This window comes from Erpetoichthys calabaricus, chromosome 10 (assembly GCF_900747795.2).
Source record: "Erpetoichthys calabaricus chromosome 10, fErpCal1.3, whole genome shotgun sequence".
NCBI lineage: Eukaryota > Metazoa > Chordata > Cladistia > Polypteriformes > Polypteridae > Erpetoichthys > Erpetoichthys calabaricus.
Window position 1 is genome coordinate 31,780,064 of NC_041403.2, and position 18,619 is coordinate 31,798,682.

The 18,619-nt window shown below is 36.8% G+C and overlaps 1 protein-coding gene across 1 annotated transcript in view; it reads right to left on the reverse strand.

Moving 5' to 3' along the window:
* aspm (assembly factor for spindle microtubules) overlaps nt 1–18,619 on the reverse strand; it is a 50,022-nt gene that overhangs the window by 21,055 nt on the left and 10,348 nt on the right. Inside the window, exons 6-19 of the mRNA XM_028811034.2 lie at nt 18,353–18,499; nt 18,023–18,268; nt 17,845–17,912; nt 16,201–16,342; nt 15,957–16,087; nt 15,566–15,741; nt 14,143–14,288; nt 12,340–12,425; nt 12,017–12,226; nt 10,407–10,611; nt 9,952–10,097; nt 8,883–9,011; nt 6,954–7,136; nt 772–4,740 (exon numbers count right to left, since the gene is read on the reverse strand). Of these exons, the coding sequence (XP_028666867.2) occupies nt 772–4,740; nt 6,954–7,136; nt 8,883–9,011; nt 9,952–10,097; nt 10,407–10,611; nt 12,017–12,226; nt 12,340–12,425; nt 14,143–14,288; nt 15,566–15,741; nt 15,957–16,087; nt 16,201–16,342; nt 17,845–17,912; nt 18,023–18,268; nt 18,353–18,499 (5,984 nt within the window). The remainder of the gene's footprint in view (nt 1–771; nt 4,741–6,953; nt 7,137–8,882; nt 9,012–9,951; nt 10,098–10,406; nt 10,612–12,016; nt 12,227–12,339; nt 12,426–14,142; nt 14,289–15,565; nt 15,742–15,956; nt 16,088–16,200; nt 16,343–17,844; nt 17,913–18,022; nt 18,269–18,352; nt 18,500–18,619) is intronic.

Here is an 18,619-nt window from a genome sequence, read left to right on the forward strand (position 1 = left end):
AGCTACAAAGACATTCGGAAACAAAGCATTCAACTTACATAGGTAAACCGTTCAACTTTATTGAATGAAAAAATGAAAATCTTCACGCTGTGAAGTTGTTTGTAAAACAAGCTAGTAGGCTCTCTGGGCATCGTCTCATTGCACAACAAACTGCTAAATCAAAGAAAGCGCATTACACTGCACTGCATTATAGCTCATCTTCCCTTGTGCAACATATATGTGCACAGAAACTCTAGCCCATGTTTCCTATTAAAAAGACAAATGGACACTACATTTGATTCAGTATTAAACACCTGCGTGGTACTCATCCAGAAATAATAGATGAAATGTGTTTGTCAATGTATGTATTTGAATGCTGAATATGTATTTTCTCTTATTAGTTAATGTGTACCATTTGGGGGGATGTTGACCAATTTATATTAAAATTATTGCTCATAAAGGGTCATTACTGAATAAAAATAGGTAAGACTGGATCCCAAGGCCAAAAAGGTTGAGAACCACTACTGCACTCTAAACTTATCTTTAACTTATGAATTTTTTTTCACTGCCAAAATTATACCCTTATGTTATGATCCTGCTTCAAATCTTTCTCCAACTATAGCACATTTTTAACTCAGATATTTTTTTTTAATGATTAGTGGAAGTACTATCAAAGGGGCTATAAACAAGTGCAATCTTTTCATTTCAAGTGCATTTGACAAAATTATTAGTGACAAAGGCATATAGTACCACATCAATGTAAAATGAAAAAACATCTCTTTTGAAAAGTACCTGTATTACTGTAGCACCCTTCTGAAGTCTCTTGAGTCTTTGTCGTGTGATGAAGCCCCTAATTCTTGCTTGCAGCATTTGGAGTCTCTTCACTGTCGTAACGTACGCCAACCTTTGTTGTTTCATTATCAAGAAGGCCCGGTAATGTTTTTGCAAGACCAGGGCAGCCCTCCTGTAGCTTTCATATTTTCTTCTTGCAATACAGGCCTTGTAATGAGCTTGTATGGTAATGGCAGCTGATCGGTGCTCTTTGAAGTTTCTTCTACAAATGGCCATTTGTAAGAATGACTGAATTTTGCACGCTGCTGATTTTTGCTTAGCTAGTTTCCTAGCAGCTATTCCTCGGAAAACTGATTGTAGCAAGATGGCGGCTTTCTTCATTTCCAGGTATTGGGCTCTTTGTAACTGGGTTTCTTTACTTGATCGGTACCACTTCTGAATTACTAATGAAGAAACGCACATTTCTTTGTAACATGCCCTGGCTTTATAGCACTTAAACGCTGACTGAATGACAACTGCAGCAGCTTTTTGACGCAAGAAAGCTCTCCTTTGGACATACATCTTTAGAAATGACTGAATGTGCACTGCTGCCGTCTCACGGCGCACCAACTGCCTTGCCTGCCAAACTCGGAATGCTTTTTGGATACAGACCACAGCTTGTTTTGTTCTGCGATACTGCTCTACTCCAGAAACTTTCAGTTTCTGTGCTCGGTACCTTTGCTGTAAAACAACAGCTGCTGAACGCAATATTTGAAAATCCCACCTTTGCTTGTGTGCTCTAAACCAGGCCTGAATGATCACTGCTGCACAGCGTATTTTAGTCAATTCCTGACGTACCTTCATGCCCCTGTAGGCGGACTGGATAATAACTGCACTCTTTCGATATGTTAAAAAGAGGTTTCGTTGCGTTTTACCTTTAAGGTATGCTTTATAACAGGTCTGAATCATAATGGCTGCCAGTTTCATTGCTTTGAACGGAATTTTTGCTTTGTACATCCTGAAAGCAGACTGGATAACAACTGCAGCCCTCTGTTGCCGTTTCAATGTTTTCCTACATTTCAATCCTCTGTAAGCAGCTTGTAGAGTAATGGCAGCTGTACGCAAAGCATGATAGCTATTTTGTTGCTGTCTTGCCACTATAAGCGCTCTATACCTTCTCTGAATGGTGACAGTTGCACATCGTAGCACCACATATCTTTTGTGTTGCAAGTAACATCTGTACCTGTGCTGGATAAGCTGTGCAGCAGCCTGGATGTGCTTTAGGTGGCATCTGGCCTTCATGCCTCGGAAGGCAGCCTGAATGCAAATGGTAGCCCTTTGAATGGTTTTGTATTTACCGACTTCAATGTTCCTTAAACAATTTGCTTTGAACCTTCGTTGGACAACCATAACTGCCCACTTCAGTTTTTTAAACTGAATATAACGTCTCCACTTGCGATAATGTGCCTGAATCACCGAAGCAGCTTTGTGCCTTTCTCTGAGAATACGGCGATCTCTCATACCTCGGTATGCAGACTGAATGAAAATAACCGATTTTCGTGTGTGCAGATACTTTTCCCGCTCTTCCTTCCTTTTCAGATGGGCACGATAGTTTACTTGAATAATGGGTGCAGCTAGTCTCATTGCAAGATAGGAACATTGAGCTTTGTGCATTCGAAAATAAGCTTGAATAGCAGTGGCTGCAACGTGCTGTTGCTGTACCATCCTCCTCAGTTTAACTCCTCTGTATATGGATTGAAGTTTAATGGTTGCCTGCAGTAGTTGAACATATTTTTGACGCTGAATTTGTCCAACAACCATGGCCCGATACCTCCTCTGGATGCATATTGCGGCAGTCTTCTGAACATTAAATTTGGTTTTGGCTTTAAAAGTTTTGTATGCAGCTTGAATTTTGCATGCAGCCCTGTGATGTGCCTGCAAACGTTGACGGACTTTCATACCGCGGAAACCTGCCTGCAGTATAACAGCAGCTTCCCTCAAACGGAGAAATTTCACTCTTTGCTTTTTTCCACATGTGTAGGCCCTGTATGCCTGTTGTATTCTCACAGCTCCCAAACGCATTGTCTTCCACTTCCTATGCAACACATAGGTCCTGTAACAGTTCTGTATCAATGTCACTGCTTGATGTTGCACTTGAAGCCGTCGCCTTACAGTCTTTCCTCGCCATGCAGCCTGAAGTTTCAGTGCACAATGCCTAAGAGCCAAGTATTTCTCTTGCTGTTTGCCACCAGCAAGTTTAGCTTGGAAGCGTTTTTGAACAAATATGGTAGCATTCTTTAAAGCATGGTAGTTTTTCTCAGCCTGGTATCTCCTGAAACATGTCTGAATGACCAAGGCAGCTTTATGCCACTTTTGTATTTTGGTGCGCACAACCTTGCCACGGTAAATTGCCTGTATTGCAATTGAAGATACCTTTAATTTTCTGTGCTCTACTCTTTGCTGTACTCCTAATATGCAAGCTCGGTACCACCGTTGAATCAGAATGGTACTCTTCTTTATTTCCAAAAACCTTCTCCTTAATACACAAGCTCTAAATGCTCTCTGTATTACACTTGCTGACTTATGCAGACGCTTCAGAGTTTGGCGCAGCCTGAAACCTCTGTAGGCTGCCTGCAAGCACATGGCTGCTGCTCTGACCCTTAAAAATGAGCTTCTGTATGCAATCCCTTCTCTGTAACACCTGTAATGCTTCTGAAGAACAAGAACAGCTTTATACTTTGAAAGATAGCAAGCTCTTTCCTTTTTCATTCTGAATGCCGATTGAATTTTAACAGCTGCTATTCTCCATGTCTGAATCTGTTTTCTCACAACATAGCCTCTGGCAGCTGCCTGTAGGACAATGCAAGCCTTGCGCTTTCTCCTGAATTCACCTGCATGAACAGTACAAAGCTGATTGGCTCTTCGAGTCCTCTGTATATATATTGCTGTATTTCTCAGCTTTGTGTAACGCTGTTGTGTTTGCACCATCTTCACATTAGCCTGGATTGTAATGGTGGCCTGTTTCAGTTTCAAAAATTTCTTCTGGGCAACATAAGCACGGTAGACAGATTGAATTCTCACCACAGATTTCAGCATATGCCTCCTTCTCCTTGCCTGCCATCCTCTGCATGCTGCCTGAAGTACAATAGCAGCCAACTTCATGCTCTGGAAGCTTTCTCTCACTTTTCTGCCAAGGGTGACCGCTCTGTAACATGCTTGGATTAAGGAAACTGATCTTTTAAGTCTTTGGTATCTCCTTCGAGCTTGCCAGGTTCTTACATGTGATTGCAAAATGACAACACTCTGTCTTGCAAGCAAAAACCGTGCCCTCTCTTTTTTCATCTGCCAAAATGATGCAATCACACAAGCAGCTTTAATCTGTCGGTAGATCAACCGCCCTTTCATTCCTCTGTAATATGATTGGATGACTACTACAGATTTACGAACAAGCAAGAATTTTTGTCTCTGGGCTTTACCACATACAAATGCCTTATAATGTCTCTGGATGGTAAGGACAGCAGTTCTCATTTGATTAAATTTTCTTCTTGCCATACAGCCTCTAAACCATGCCTGAATTTTCACAATTTTTCTTTGAATGTTCATGAAATGCTTCTGAATGCTGTACATACGGTAATATGCTTGTATGTGAATAGCTGCCATATTTCTTTTGGCATGTACTTGGGAGCGCCACTGTCGAAAGCAACACTGTATAACCAAAGCAGCTAGGTTCTGTCTTGCCAGCATACGGCTTTTCCATCTTCTGTAACATCTTCCAATCAATACAGCTGAAGCCTTCATAACTAAATAGTGCCGACGTTGTCCTTTTGCTAATAAATTGGCTCTGTGCCGTCTTTGAATAGTAACAACCGCCTGTAGAATCTTCTTATATGCAGAATGTGCAATTTTCATCCGTACCCGGGCTTGTAACATGATAATGCAGTGTTTAATGTGCCGATAGTGCTTCATTGCAGAATATCTCTTCCAATAAGCCTGTTTAACAAATAAACAAACATTACATATCAAAACCAACATTGCTGCTCAGAATTAACTGAAACCTGGATAAAGAAATTATGATGGAAACAGAGGAAACACCAGAAACCAAAGGAAATTAGATAAAATACACATTTTTGCAATATTAGAGGGCTATAATTAGTTACATGCAAATATTTTTGATAGGACATGTAAATAACATTTAAATTGTAGAGACAGTCAACTGTAAACATCTTCTGTTGCATCAGAAAAATTAATTAAATCTATTCATCTGATATTTTTTGATTACCTAGCCAAAAAAAATTCTATCAAAATTAGTCTTCTCATAAAATCACGTTTTTCCTCTTAAGGCCTTGTCCATTTGATGACTTCTCCAGCTATTTTCAGATGTAGCCCAAATTTACATAATTTCAGAGTATCAGAAGCAGTTAGCAGGGTACTTCCGTGAAGCAAGTTGCATAATGCCCAGTGATTCAGATTTGATTTTGTCTGCAGTCATTGGGGTGGGCTCTGTGTACATAAGAGCTGACAAGCAATGAAAGTCTATCCAGAAACAGAATTCATAGAATGCAGCCAATGAAGAATAAGGAACGTGTTCAAGACCTCACAAACTGAAGAGTAGCTTGTCTGTCACATATCCCATGTATTACGTACCACATCAGAATGGAGAAAAAAAAAAAACAAAAAAAACAAAAGGCGGAGATTGCAGCTGAATTCGCGATTGCTGGCCATCACAAAAAGGGACAAGACCAATGATTTTCAGTTGTGTAATTTGATGTGGCTCAGTGACAAGATGAACAACAGTGAACAGCAAGTCCAAATGCCCAACGACTGAAATTGCATAACATGACTTCGACTTTACACTTGCATATATAAGTCTTCAATGACAATTTTTTCTGTAAATAAAATGTATTGTTTAGTCTAAATGTATTGTAAATAAAATGTCTTTCCCAAAATAGATTGTCATGTGTAATGTGGATAAAGAATACAATTTTCCAGGTGTTTATTTTGCCTACTGTATATAGTGCGTAAAAACTGGATATTTGTCCAGTCAGCAATCCTTACTCTAACAATATAAAACTTCAGTACCATACTCATTAGATTTCATACTAGTACATGGAACATTTAATGAAACAAAAAACCCAAAAAAAGACAGCCAGCTAGGTGGTATTAAAAGTAACAAAAATAGCTATTGTAATGAATCGGATAAATTCAGATCAAAAGAGCCTTTACACTAAAAGTAACTGCAAAATTAAGAAATATGACTGATGCGCACAGAAGAAAATACTTGTTACCCATTCATTAATTGCTAGGATTATGACAGACTGTCCTTGTTCTTATAACAGCCTTTCAGAAAGGACTTTTTAAACTGAAGACATGCCTCCCTGACCCGAATTCATTGGTCAAGAGCCCAGTCTTCATTTCAAGTTTTTCTTCCTGTGAAGCTTTAGGTTTAGTGTTTGTGTATGCTAATAATTATAGCAGTAACTATTTAATAATATTTAAGAAAAAAGGTATACTTTTTGCACGTTTTGAGCATATAACTGGATAATTGACATGTGGATTATCCAACATTAGTAATACAATATTTTAGTTTTCCATCGACGTTTTCTCATTTTTGTTGTTGTATAGCATTGGTCACTGTTGAACATGGATTATAAATGTCTAACTTCATTCTGCATGAAAACAAGAGGTTATATTTTTGTATTGGTGACAGAGAAAAAAAATTTATAGAGTAATATTAAAAAATATAATTTTGGATGGAGTATCCATAAAGTATAAAGATTTTGTCCTGCATTTGCATTAGACAAAACTTTAATGCATGAAACAATTTAAAAAGTACCTTCTTGTGGACATATTGTTGCTATTAGAGTTTTACCATTTTAGGTATGCTTAAAAACCATATAATTTCACATAATTAAAATGGTACTGAAATCCCAAAATGTACTAGAGACAGAAAAGTAAGCAGTACAGTAAATGGAAGTAGGTTGGTGCAGTGTCAAAGTAAATCAAATCAAGATTGGGGAAAAAAAAAAAAAAAAAAAAAGCGGCACTATTCTTGAGTGTGCTTTCATTTAATAATACTACTACATTTTATTTATATAGCACCTTTCATTTACATTATAACAAAATGAGACACTTTTACACAAGAGACCTTCCATTTGAGTATCTAAATATCACATACCAACAGAAAATCATATATATATATTTACCTGAATAATTGTTGCAGATTCATTCTGGAGTCTTAAGAGGTCCTCCCTGGCTTTCTTTCTTACCAAATAGCCTCTCCAAAATGACTGGATAATTATTGCTGCAGCAATTAAATTCTTTTCTCTACACTTATTGAGAAACTTGAGAACAGCCATCTGAATGATGCAAGCAGCATGATTTCTCTCCTAAAAATTTTCAATTAGTATTTAATGAAACAAATTATTAACATGCAAATTTGCTTTTATTGCATTTATTTCTAATGATCTAAAAATGTAAAGCTTCCAATGTACTGCTTATATGCTTATTATGTACTTAACTAAAAACCATAAATTGAATTCAAAATGCACAGTAGAAAAAGATTCACTCCATTCAACAAAAATATCTAAAATTCACACATTACCATACTATGCTGCTTATTTCCTACTCCTTGTTAGAGTTTAAGCATTATATATTACCATAGAAAGGCACGTAAAAGAGATGCGAATGTCGTGAAGCTAGAAATTAAGAAACATACATAACACCATGCAAAGGAAACTACCCGCTTGTAATGCTTATCCCTTCTTATGCAGTTTGTGTTTGTACTTAAATTGTTAAATGGTTACCATTAACGAAAGTCTTCTCCAAACCAAACTTATAAAAAAATCTCATTTATAAAAGTAACTTTAATTGTATGCATAGAAGTATAGAATCCTTGAATTGCTGTGATGTTTTCCCAACTTTGCAGACTAATTTTGTATTTTTTCTTCTAAGGCTAAACCAGACCAAACTATTTTTAAACCCAACCAAAGATAGAATACTGAAAAAAAATTAAATTACAGTGATCCCTCGCTATATCGCGCTTTGCGGCTTAACTCTATCGCGGATTTTATATGTAAGCATATTTAAATATATATCGCAGATTTTTTGCTGGTTCGCGGATTTCTGTGGACAATGGGTCTTTTAATTTCTGGTACATGCTTCCTCAGTTGGTTTGCCCAGTTGATTTCATACAAGGGGCGCTATTGGCAGATGGCTGAGAAGCTACCCAACTTACTTTTCTTTCTCTCTCTCTTGCGCTGACCATCTGTGATCCTGACGTAGGGGGTGTGAGCAGGGGGGCTGTTCGCACACCTAGACGATACGGATGCTCGTCTAAAAATGCTGAAAGATTATCTTCACTTTGCTACCTTCTGTGTGCAGCTTTTAAGTATGCTGCACGGTGCTTCGCATACTTAAAAGCTCAAAGGGCACGTATTGATTTTTGACTTTGTTTCTCTCTCTCCCTGCTCCTGACGGAGAGGGTGTGAGCTGCCGCCTTCAACAGCTTTGTACCGGCGGTGCTTCGCATACTTAAAGCCAAACAGCCCTATTGATTTGTTTGCTTTCCTCTCTGTTTCCTTTGAAGAGGAAGATATGTTTGCATTCTTTTAATTGTGAGACAGAACTGTCATCTCTGTCTTGTCATGGAGCACAGTTTAAACTTTTGAAAAAGAGACAAATGTTTGTTTGCAGTGTTTGAATAACGTTCCTGTCTCTCTACAACCTCCTGTGTTTCTGTGCAAATCTGTGACCCAAGCATGACAATATAAAAATAACCATATAAACATATGGTTTCTACTTCGCGGATTTTCTTATTTCGCGGGTGGCTCTGGAACGAAACCCCTGCGATGGAGGAGGGATTACTGTACTCATATTGAATATTGCAGCCTATTCCCAAACTTCAGGAATTCTACAATTAATAATGTAGAATTACACAATGCAAGCTAGGTTATAGTATTGCGCAATAACAGCTACTTCAAGCAATAAAATTTTGGAGAGCTAAGTAAGCATTTTGTAAGGGTAAGGATTAAAGGTTTTTGCATTCAGCATCAAAATGGTTGACTTCCTTTCCAGAGCAATGCACCTAGAAAAATAAAAGAGTAAAGTTGTACACATGTAAAAATACTGCATACCTCATGTTTTTTCTGCTCAAGCTTCAGTTTATACTTCCGCCAAGCTGTCTGGATGACTCTTGCTGCTCTTGTCTCTTTACACAAATCCAAAAGACGGGCACAAAGAAATGACAGGTAACAAATAACAACCTAAAATAAATAGTTTGCAAATTATTTTTAAAATCGGAAAGGGGAGGAAAAAAAAAAAAAAAAAAAAAACATTTCATAGCATAAATACCAATCTGCTTCTAAATCCATTTGAATTAATCTGAACTATGATTTTAGTTAATGACCCTCCTCCTAAGGTTGACTTCTTCTATCTATCAGTCAAAGGGACACTGTTTCTCTTTCAGGTATCACAACCCACTTTTTCCACATAAAAGTGCCCTTGTTTCCCTGTTGGGCAAGCGGCGAGATGTGGCTGGTTGTCCCCCTTGGCAAGTCGAGCACAATGATCAAGAGTATGGCAGAGTTCTTCCCCCTTGGCGAATCAATTGCAATCATCAGAGTGGTGGTAGTAGTTGGGTGTGGGGGGCTAAGCAGATTCATTACAGAGGTAGCCGTGGCCACCTCCACCGTGATGAAGCAAGCCCAAATGTGAGGTGGTAGGTCCCCCTTGGTGATTTGAGCGTGATTGTGAGAGGAGGGGTGGATGTTTGGGTTTAGCTCACATCGGTGAGGGTTATTGAGCACAAAAGTTGAAACAGCAACCTGCCGCAACCCACTACCATTATAAACAATAGCAATTCGTGAGAAACACTGGGTCAGCTGAAGTCACTAAATCTGCTGGAACACAGGTGACAGGTTTGAATCACATTAAATATTTGTTTCCGTTTTCCACTTTTTGATTTGCTAGGATGGCCTAGTATTCCTCACAAACTGGGACATTATAAAGAGTTATGCATTAATTACATACAGTACCCAATATCATAATTAAGCAGACATTCTCAAATAGTGTTAATTGTGTATAGTTTGTGATGTTTATGGTTGACTCATGTGAAGTCAATTCACAGGAATAAAAGACATTTGCTGAATATTAGACTACTATGTGGCATTTATAAGACATTATCGATTTAAGGACAAAAATTACCTTTTCATTTGGAATTGTATTTGACATATCCTGGGAGTTAATCATTGCTGGTACACCTCCAAGGTTGGAAACAGCATTATTCACCAACTGAAAGTTGGTCTTTTCATTCTCTAGAAGTTCTTTGAAATTGACTGATATTGTACTGGCTTTTAAAAAAAGAAGCATAAAGTACATTAAAAAAACAAACGTAAAATGAAAAATTGAAATAAAAGGAAATTAATCTTACTAAAAAAAGTTATAATGTGCTACTTGCTGTTTAAGCATTACGGTTTATTATATAATGTAGCACAAGTGTTTAGATTCTTTAAGACTGACATAAAACTCATGTAGCATGGGCTCTGAGTCAAGCATTTGATATTTGATGTTTAACATGTCCAAGTCATATCCTGTTTGAACATGTACATGAGTAAATTACTTAAAATGACAATTTCAAAATTACAAAGTTACTTTCTTACTGTCATTTAGCTCCTGACAATTCAAACTGCTGTCATCAGAGTCACTGGATGATTGATTAAGACCAATGGTACCACGATGTCCACATTCAACCGTCTGAGTAGTCTTCTGACGAATGGCTTCCATTGTCAAATAACTGGGGTGATAGTAGTTAATAAGAAAACACAGTACTCTTCCATCTGAGAAAGAGACAGTAAAGTTCTCAACCTGAAAAAATTAACAAAAATAGTCAAAAAGACTGCAGCCACGGTACTTATATGTACAACACCGCACAAACTCTGGAGAAAAACCATTGCTGAAAACATTTCACTTATTTCTTGTATACATGAAATTATCTGAGCATAGTTTAACTTGTACATCACAAAATGTCACTTTATGCCAATGACTTAAAGTTCATTAAACTGATCATCAAGAATCTCATGCAGAAGGCTAAACTGTTACTTTACATAAAGATTTTTAAGTTTGATCTGTAAAGAGACTGTTAGGTGAAGCAATTTACAACACTCATGCTCACTCTTTGACAAAGAAACTAGGCTTAGCATCAGTTTGCGTATTGTAAATATTATAGAACAAATAGCAAAAATGCTTTAAGTATAGGACAGCATGCGGAAAATATGGTTGAAGCACCAATTCAAGTTTTCCCAAAACACAAAAATAAAGAACTAGAATTGTAAATGGGACAGTGATCATTTAAAGTCATGTGGATCGTACAGGCAGAATGCGAATCAGATTATGGTGTAGTAGCATTTAAAAAGAATCTAACAAGAACACAAATGTGTTACAAACTAAATTCTAATCCAAAACACTGACCTGTGCTAATATTTAAACATAATTACATGAAAGGATGAATTCATATTCAATATGATTTTACAGGTTTATAAATTAGTGATATTACCTGATCTTTATTTTTATACTACCATTAAAAACTATTACTAGCAGTGCACTGACACTCTGACATAGTGTAGCATAGAAATATGGGCTTGCTGAATGCTTTTCAATGGTAGTGTTAATATCTGAAAAAGACTATCCTAACAACAGCAAGGAGCAATTGATCACTAAAAACGTGTCTCCCAGAAAAATTAGACTAGTGCTGGTGGTGCTCTCCACCTCTACTTGGTAGTCTGCCTCAAAAGACCTGGGAGTAACCAGTAGAGATGTACCATCTCTCTTATCATAATTAGGATTACCAGTCTGTAATGTTAAGTTGTATTTTGGAATGCAACATTCATTCACAACGCAACCTAAATTCAGGAATACAGATCGATAACAGAGCTGTGCTGTTAAGCGTTAATCAGTAGACTATGTTCTTTCTTTATTGCTCTGTTGACTATTATTCCAGAAACACAAAGCCACAGTCTGAAGTCTAAGAAATACATTTATCTGCGGTTGATAGGACAGGAAGCCGTATAAGATTATAGTATGTACTGTATATACATTAAAGTAGATTCATTACGTCATGTGCATTATAAGATCATAAATGGTCACAACTTTATGCAATTATGGTGTTTTATTGCACTTTTTGGCAGCAAACTACTATGTACCAAGATTTTGCTTTTCCTTGAAGACTAAAGAGGGGTTTAAAAAAAGGATGAGCAGCTGAAATATAACTTACTTTAGTATTGTAGAAAGCACATACTGCATTTACCCACTCCATCAACAGTTTCACTTTAGTGCCAGAGTCTAATCTGGCTTCAGTATCTTCCTTTAAGAAAGCTTTTTTTGAGCTTGACTGAAGACCTGAAAGAATCCGCTGCAATTTTTGGGCTCGTCGAAGAAAATGAATTTCTTCACACAGCTGCTGTTCGTCCAATAAAATTTCCACCTATTGCCATATTACACAACATAAAATGCATTACATAAAACTAATTTAAATTTAAAGAAGTTTCCACAGACAAGAAACTTAAATACCAAAAACTATCATTCATGATTTTATACCTGAAATGTGAAAATGATTCGACATAGCAGTGTTAGAGTTTTCTCTCTATGTCCATCCACAATATCTTTGGATTCAATTGCAGCACCTAAGAAAAATAAGATTTTATTTCACTTTTCACAGAAATCAAAATCTTACAGATAAAAGGAATAAAAAAATAAATAGCAAATGAGAAATTAAGATAAAGGGTCTAATTAGGCCAGGTTTATACTTCACGTGACGCAACACATGCTCCAGTGGACGCTACTGCTACGCAAGCGTTTTACTGTTTATACTTGCACGTGTACTTTACATAAATCTGGAAGATTCCACCAGGTGGCAGTGCGAGATGATATCACAGTGAGAAAACGTTCAGCTTCACTGTGTTGTGAATTGCCTGAAATACAAGCGCACATACATACACCAGTGTCATTTTTGCATCACCAAATCCGCATATCTTTGGAAGGAAACCGGAGCACACTGTGGAAACCCACCAGGAAAACATGAAAACTTCAGCAGGGACCACCAGGGACGTGACTCCCTGCGAGACAGCAGTGCTACAGCTCTGTCACCGTGTCACCCCCATGTGTGTAATTAACAACAGTATTCATTATTTAAACAAAAATTAACGATTTATCTGTAAGAGGTAACATACATACTTTAATGCATTTCATCATGAAAGTGATAAAGTATAAATCTAAGGATTCTAAATGTGCAGAGAGTTGGAATATCATACATTTAATGTGTTCTGGTTCATGGGGTGATTTATTGCTTCTTGCCCCTGCTGTCAGGTCAGGAGGAAGCCCCTGAAGCACATAGCTATTAACAACTGGGTCGGTTTTAAGATGACGTTTATGACGGTATACTTTAATGATAAAGTAAACTATGGAATTAAACTGGACATTTCGAGATTAAAGCCGAAAATTCCACTTTAATCACTACATATACCTTTTCACTGTGTCCTTCAATTTTTTCCTTTGTGGCTCAAATATAGCGCTGTACATTCTGTTGCTGTTGTGAAGGTGCAAAAAAAATAACACACAACAATACAGCACAGATGGTGGTATGTGAGACTTTTGAAATGCTTCGTGTCATTACGATAGGGAATATGCGACACTTGAATATAAAAGAACCACGAATGCATTTGTATGTCAGCATTTTGCTTCACCACATCAAACCATTCATCTAACATCGAAGCATGCAGATCCATCCCGTAGGATCCTCAAAGCTGCTTTCTGTCACATTTAGATAGTAAACAGAGACTCTGACATCATAGTCCAACTTTTATCACACTTCACCGACCGACTTTTTGATGGGACTGTAACTTGCGCACACGTTGCGCTAATTTCTGAGGACCCGCCCGGAGGAATGCTAGGAACGTGTGGCACCCATGATGCGTGCGCATACGCGTTCTGAGCGTGAAGTGTAAGAGAGCCTTTATGGGCATGCATTATATGAATTGCATAACAGAAGATAAGGGGAGACAGAAAAAATACACCCTGAACTTGAATTACTATTATTAATTGTGGAAGAGAGCAGGGAAAAAAGCCTCGACATGTGGGTTACGCAAAATGAGCAACGCAAGACTTTATGGAGATTTCTGACATTGTTTGCTGCTGTCCAGAATTACTCAAAGTATGTTTCCATTCCATCAAAAATCACTGTTGTCTTTGTTCTGCATTAAAGTATGCGGTTAATTTTTTTTCACCTATCACTACAATCCATATTGGGAAAAAGACATTTTAAAATTTTTTTGGGTGGAGTATTCCTTGAACAAAACTTGTTTCTCCTATTTTCAGAGAAGAAAGACAAAATCTTTATTTTACCATGTTCATCCTTTAGGTTAACTCCTTTTGTTTTCAGGACTTGAAGAGCAATCTCAACATTGTGCATCTTTTGAAGACGACTAATGACTGGGACTCTGAGTTTGCTGGAAAGGCTCCAGTTTTCTGTCAACAGCTCTACAATTCTCCTAGAAGAAACAAAAACATGTGTCTTGTTGAAATTTGAAAGCCACTCAATGGTATTTAAAAAAAAAAAAACAAAAAAAAAAAACCTATTTTCCTTTTATGAAAATAAGTGATAACTAAGAATACAGAGAAACAGACAGTAAAAGTAAATTAACAGCATACAAACACACTTTTTAACTGGACATCTTATCTAAATGGTAGTGTGAGGCATTTCTTTACGATGAGCCAATATAACTAAACTGAAGCTATAATACATTCAAAAAGGACATATCGCTTACACAAGGTCAACAATACTGACTCCATAAACAAAACTGAATATGAAAAGGAACTGCACTCCTAGCAGCGAAATTACAACAAATATACAGGTTAGTCTCAGAATAGGCAGGGTCTAAACTCAGACATTCTGCAGATATACTGAACACATAAAACACCCAAAATTCATCTTTTCAGCTAAATTTCAGTTAGTTTTCATCTAGAGACTTCCATTTTTTACTTACAGATGAAGCAAACTAACTCTGCATGTAGATGAATTGGATAAATAAGTAGCAGCCGGCACCAATGGTGAAGAACAGTAGTGCACAGTACACACTTTATCCCCGTTTTTAAATCAGTTTGAGCTTTTGTGCATATTTCATTGAGTATAAACAACAGCATATGTAGTTGCACAATAAGCTCCGAAGTTGGTATGTAGCTTGATCAGCAGAGGAGTTTAAATGAATGGAAAGAACTGCTCTTTGCAACTTCTACCATTCTAAGCACCTGTCCCATCAATGGTACTTTCAGGACTATAACTGCTAGGAAAATGAGGAGGAAGAGGTGGCAGCAGCAACACTCTGATCTCTAAGCAAAAACTGCACCTCTCTTCTGGGGGAATCCATCATCAGTAAATGGTAGGTTTTCATACCATCATTATGCCCTTTCATTTTAATAATACAGTATGTCTAAAATGTTTAGTGACACAAAAGCATTAGGAATTCTTGCAGGTTTTTCCACTAACATGCTTTTCAGTTTTAAAAAACCTTTGCGTATCCCTACTTACTTATCAGAGCTTATAATTAACTCAGTTTATCAAAGTAAAGAAATTGGTATGCCATGTACTGCACATTAAATGAAGGAGGGAAAGTTAGGATTTTGATTTTTATGACGTTTGTAAGATGGCTGTATGACAGAAAACAGAGTACATTCATTAGTTAGAACTACTTAATCAGAGTTAAGCTCATTTGTTCAAAGAAGTCACTTATGTCAACATGATTAAAAAAAAAAAAAAAAAAGTACTCACACAAGGCGTACTCCACATTTCAGGTCAACTGCAAGGTTCCTCACTGCAAAATCAAATTCATCCAGTGGGGTCTGCACGTGGGAAACTGGCAAGCCCATGTAACTTAGATGCTTCGACAGAATACCCTCACCACTCAGAAAATCTCTTGCAAAAGCCAGCAAGAGGTCTTTAGTACACTAAAAAAGCAGCAATTTTCAGAATTCAGATATGAGAAAGCTACATACAACAGATCTTTTTAACAAAAGGCTATTTTTAAACCTATGAATCTTCGCCAACATTCAAAACAAAGCTCACACTGAGGCAGAAGGCTACATAATACATTACTAAGCAAAATATTGCCAAGTATCTGTGTGACTTGACATTAATTCATAATTAAAACACAACACAGTACCTTAAATTGAGAGTCCAAGCAAAACAAACAGGGATCATGATCAATTAGCCTGGACTCTTTTGCCTGATCTAAAAAGCAGACCAAGAGTAACAGCTTCTTTAAAGTGAAACGAGACAAAGCTTCTTCATGACCTGTTTAAAAAAAAAAAAAAAAAAAAAATTATATATTATATATATATATCATAATGTTAAACATTTTTCACCGAGGTACAAGAACACACAAGCTCTGTATCAAGCTGCCTTACCATCTCGGTAGAGATGAGGTACTGTTGGATGCCTGTACTCTGCTGCAATATCTGGATTCCATAACAAACGATTAAGAATGAATACTGCCAGACCCATCACATCACTGTTGCTTTCTAAGGAGATGAGCTCCCCATATATGGTCTATATATAAAAAAGCATGAAAAATGATTTTCACTGACTGTAGCATATTCCACAGACATGTACTTCTCAATTGAAAAAATGAAAGCTATAATTACTTTACAATTTTTGCTTGGAAAGGACTTATTCGACCATGCTGAAATAAACCAATGTAAATAAATCAATTCTGCTGCCATGTAGATGTGACTTTGCAGTTTTTCTTGTACAGAAAGACTTAAGGAGACAATTGGGCAAGAAAATAAACAAACCTGCTCCATTTAAATCGCTGTCTTGTGGGATGAGCGGTCTTCCATTTTAAGGTGCCAAGTTAAGGTCAGTGTGATGTGAATGTGAATTTCCCCTTGGGATTAATAAAGTATCTATCTATCTATCTATCTATGTTAAACTTCCAGCTGCATGTTTCAAGGGTATTTATCTCTTTTAATAAAATTTCGCTTGAATTTCCACTTTAATATCACAGACTTTGAGGTTTTAAAAAGAGTATTGTCCACTACCCATCACGGATGCTCAATGTTTTCCTCAAAAATCATTTTAGGACAGCTAGAGGCCCTTTTCCACGAGGCAAAAATTATGGTTTTTAGTACCACTTTTTAAATTGTGTCTCCCTGAATATGATAATACATAGTACACGTCAGGGAATAAATCTGTATACATTTACAACGACATCATTAACCATACTGCAAAACTGTCAGTAACAACAAACTCATTTAGGATTATTTTGTCTCTGAACTATAGTTCAAAAGAATTGTTCAGGTTAGTTTTTTTTTTTTTTTTTAAATTATATTTTCTTTGCTGCCTTTAAACTGCACCTGAACATAAAACTTGCATAAAAGCTTTCAGACTCCAAAGTCATGCAAAGCTTGGGGTACAGATAGAATGTGTGAATAACAAGTTGTGAAAGTTTGTAAAAAAAAAAAAAAAAAAAAAAAAAAATTAAGGTTTGCTCTTCAACTAAGGAAGGAAATAAAAAGATTTAATTTAATAAGAAATATGAGCAAAGATGGTTCTCATACAAGATATTACAAAGCTTGGAAGGTTCCATCATTATCAACTTTGCACACACACACAAAAAAAAACCAAACATTTTATTTAGGAGTGGGCCAACAAAAAAAAAAAAAAAAAAAAACATTTTCCTTTTCTTTACTCATGCCTTTATGTTTAAATGTACGTTTTCCATTAATTTTTATATTTTACCAGGGAAATTATTTTTTTTTCTAAAACTCTGAAGAGGAAAAATATTATCCCATATATTGCCCACTACTAATTTTACACTATTTAAATAAAAGGGCCATGCTAACCAATGTTATAGCTTTCATACTCCATGTTGTAATTAGTGTCATATTACGCACCCCCCCCCCCCCCCCCGAGCACTTCCATACAGCTGAAACTTTAAAGAATACAAAAAAACACTGAATGTAGAATACTCAACAAAAAATACACACTCAACTTTTTGTATGTCTCAAGTATGTACTGTATATTGGGTCATCAAGGCAGATAAAACTTACCTCAAGCCCAATCCTCAGCCACAGAGGATTATATGACAATAGCCAATTAAGAACTTTCTGTCGTTCTCCTGCAAACAAACAGATTCATTATTTTATCTAATGCAATAGCAAAAACTGAGTTTCCCAAGACCATAAAGTAACACCTTGAGCACAATAAGTTGTTGACAGGGATTATTACCTATATCTTTCCAAAGATGACGGTCTTTCCTAACAAGGAGACGTTTGGCTTCAACTTCCAGCTCGAGTCTTTGGATTGCTTTCACCATGTTTTCAGAAGTGAAAAGTCGACATGCTGCTCGGCGAAGGCGGTTTAGCTTAGACCTAGCAGTGTATGTTTTTAAAGACATCTCTTCTTTTGTAGGTGCTTTAGGAACACTAGCTTTATGGTGACCTTCGACTCCAAAGGCTAGTGCTACAGCATTAACTGCAAAATAATTCATTTGAATTATCCAGATTTTGCTTATTATCAAAACATTTCAATCCAAACCTCACCAACATCAAAACTTACCTTTCAAAACTTCAGTGCAGACTTTAAAATCATCAGGTGTGAGGAAATAATTGATCCACCAAGTAAATCCTCTTTCTTGCTTTTCAAGCCATCGTTCATCGTAAAACATATTCTTTGCAGCAAATGGTAGGGGATGCCTTGGTATTGCTACACCAAAATAAGAAAATGAAGGAGTATGAGCTACAAATAAACACTGACAGAACTAGTGAGTAACAGGGAAAGACATTATAAACATCTAGTTCTGCAGTAAATAATCATTGTTTATCA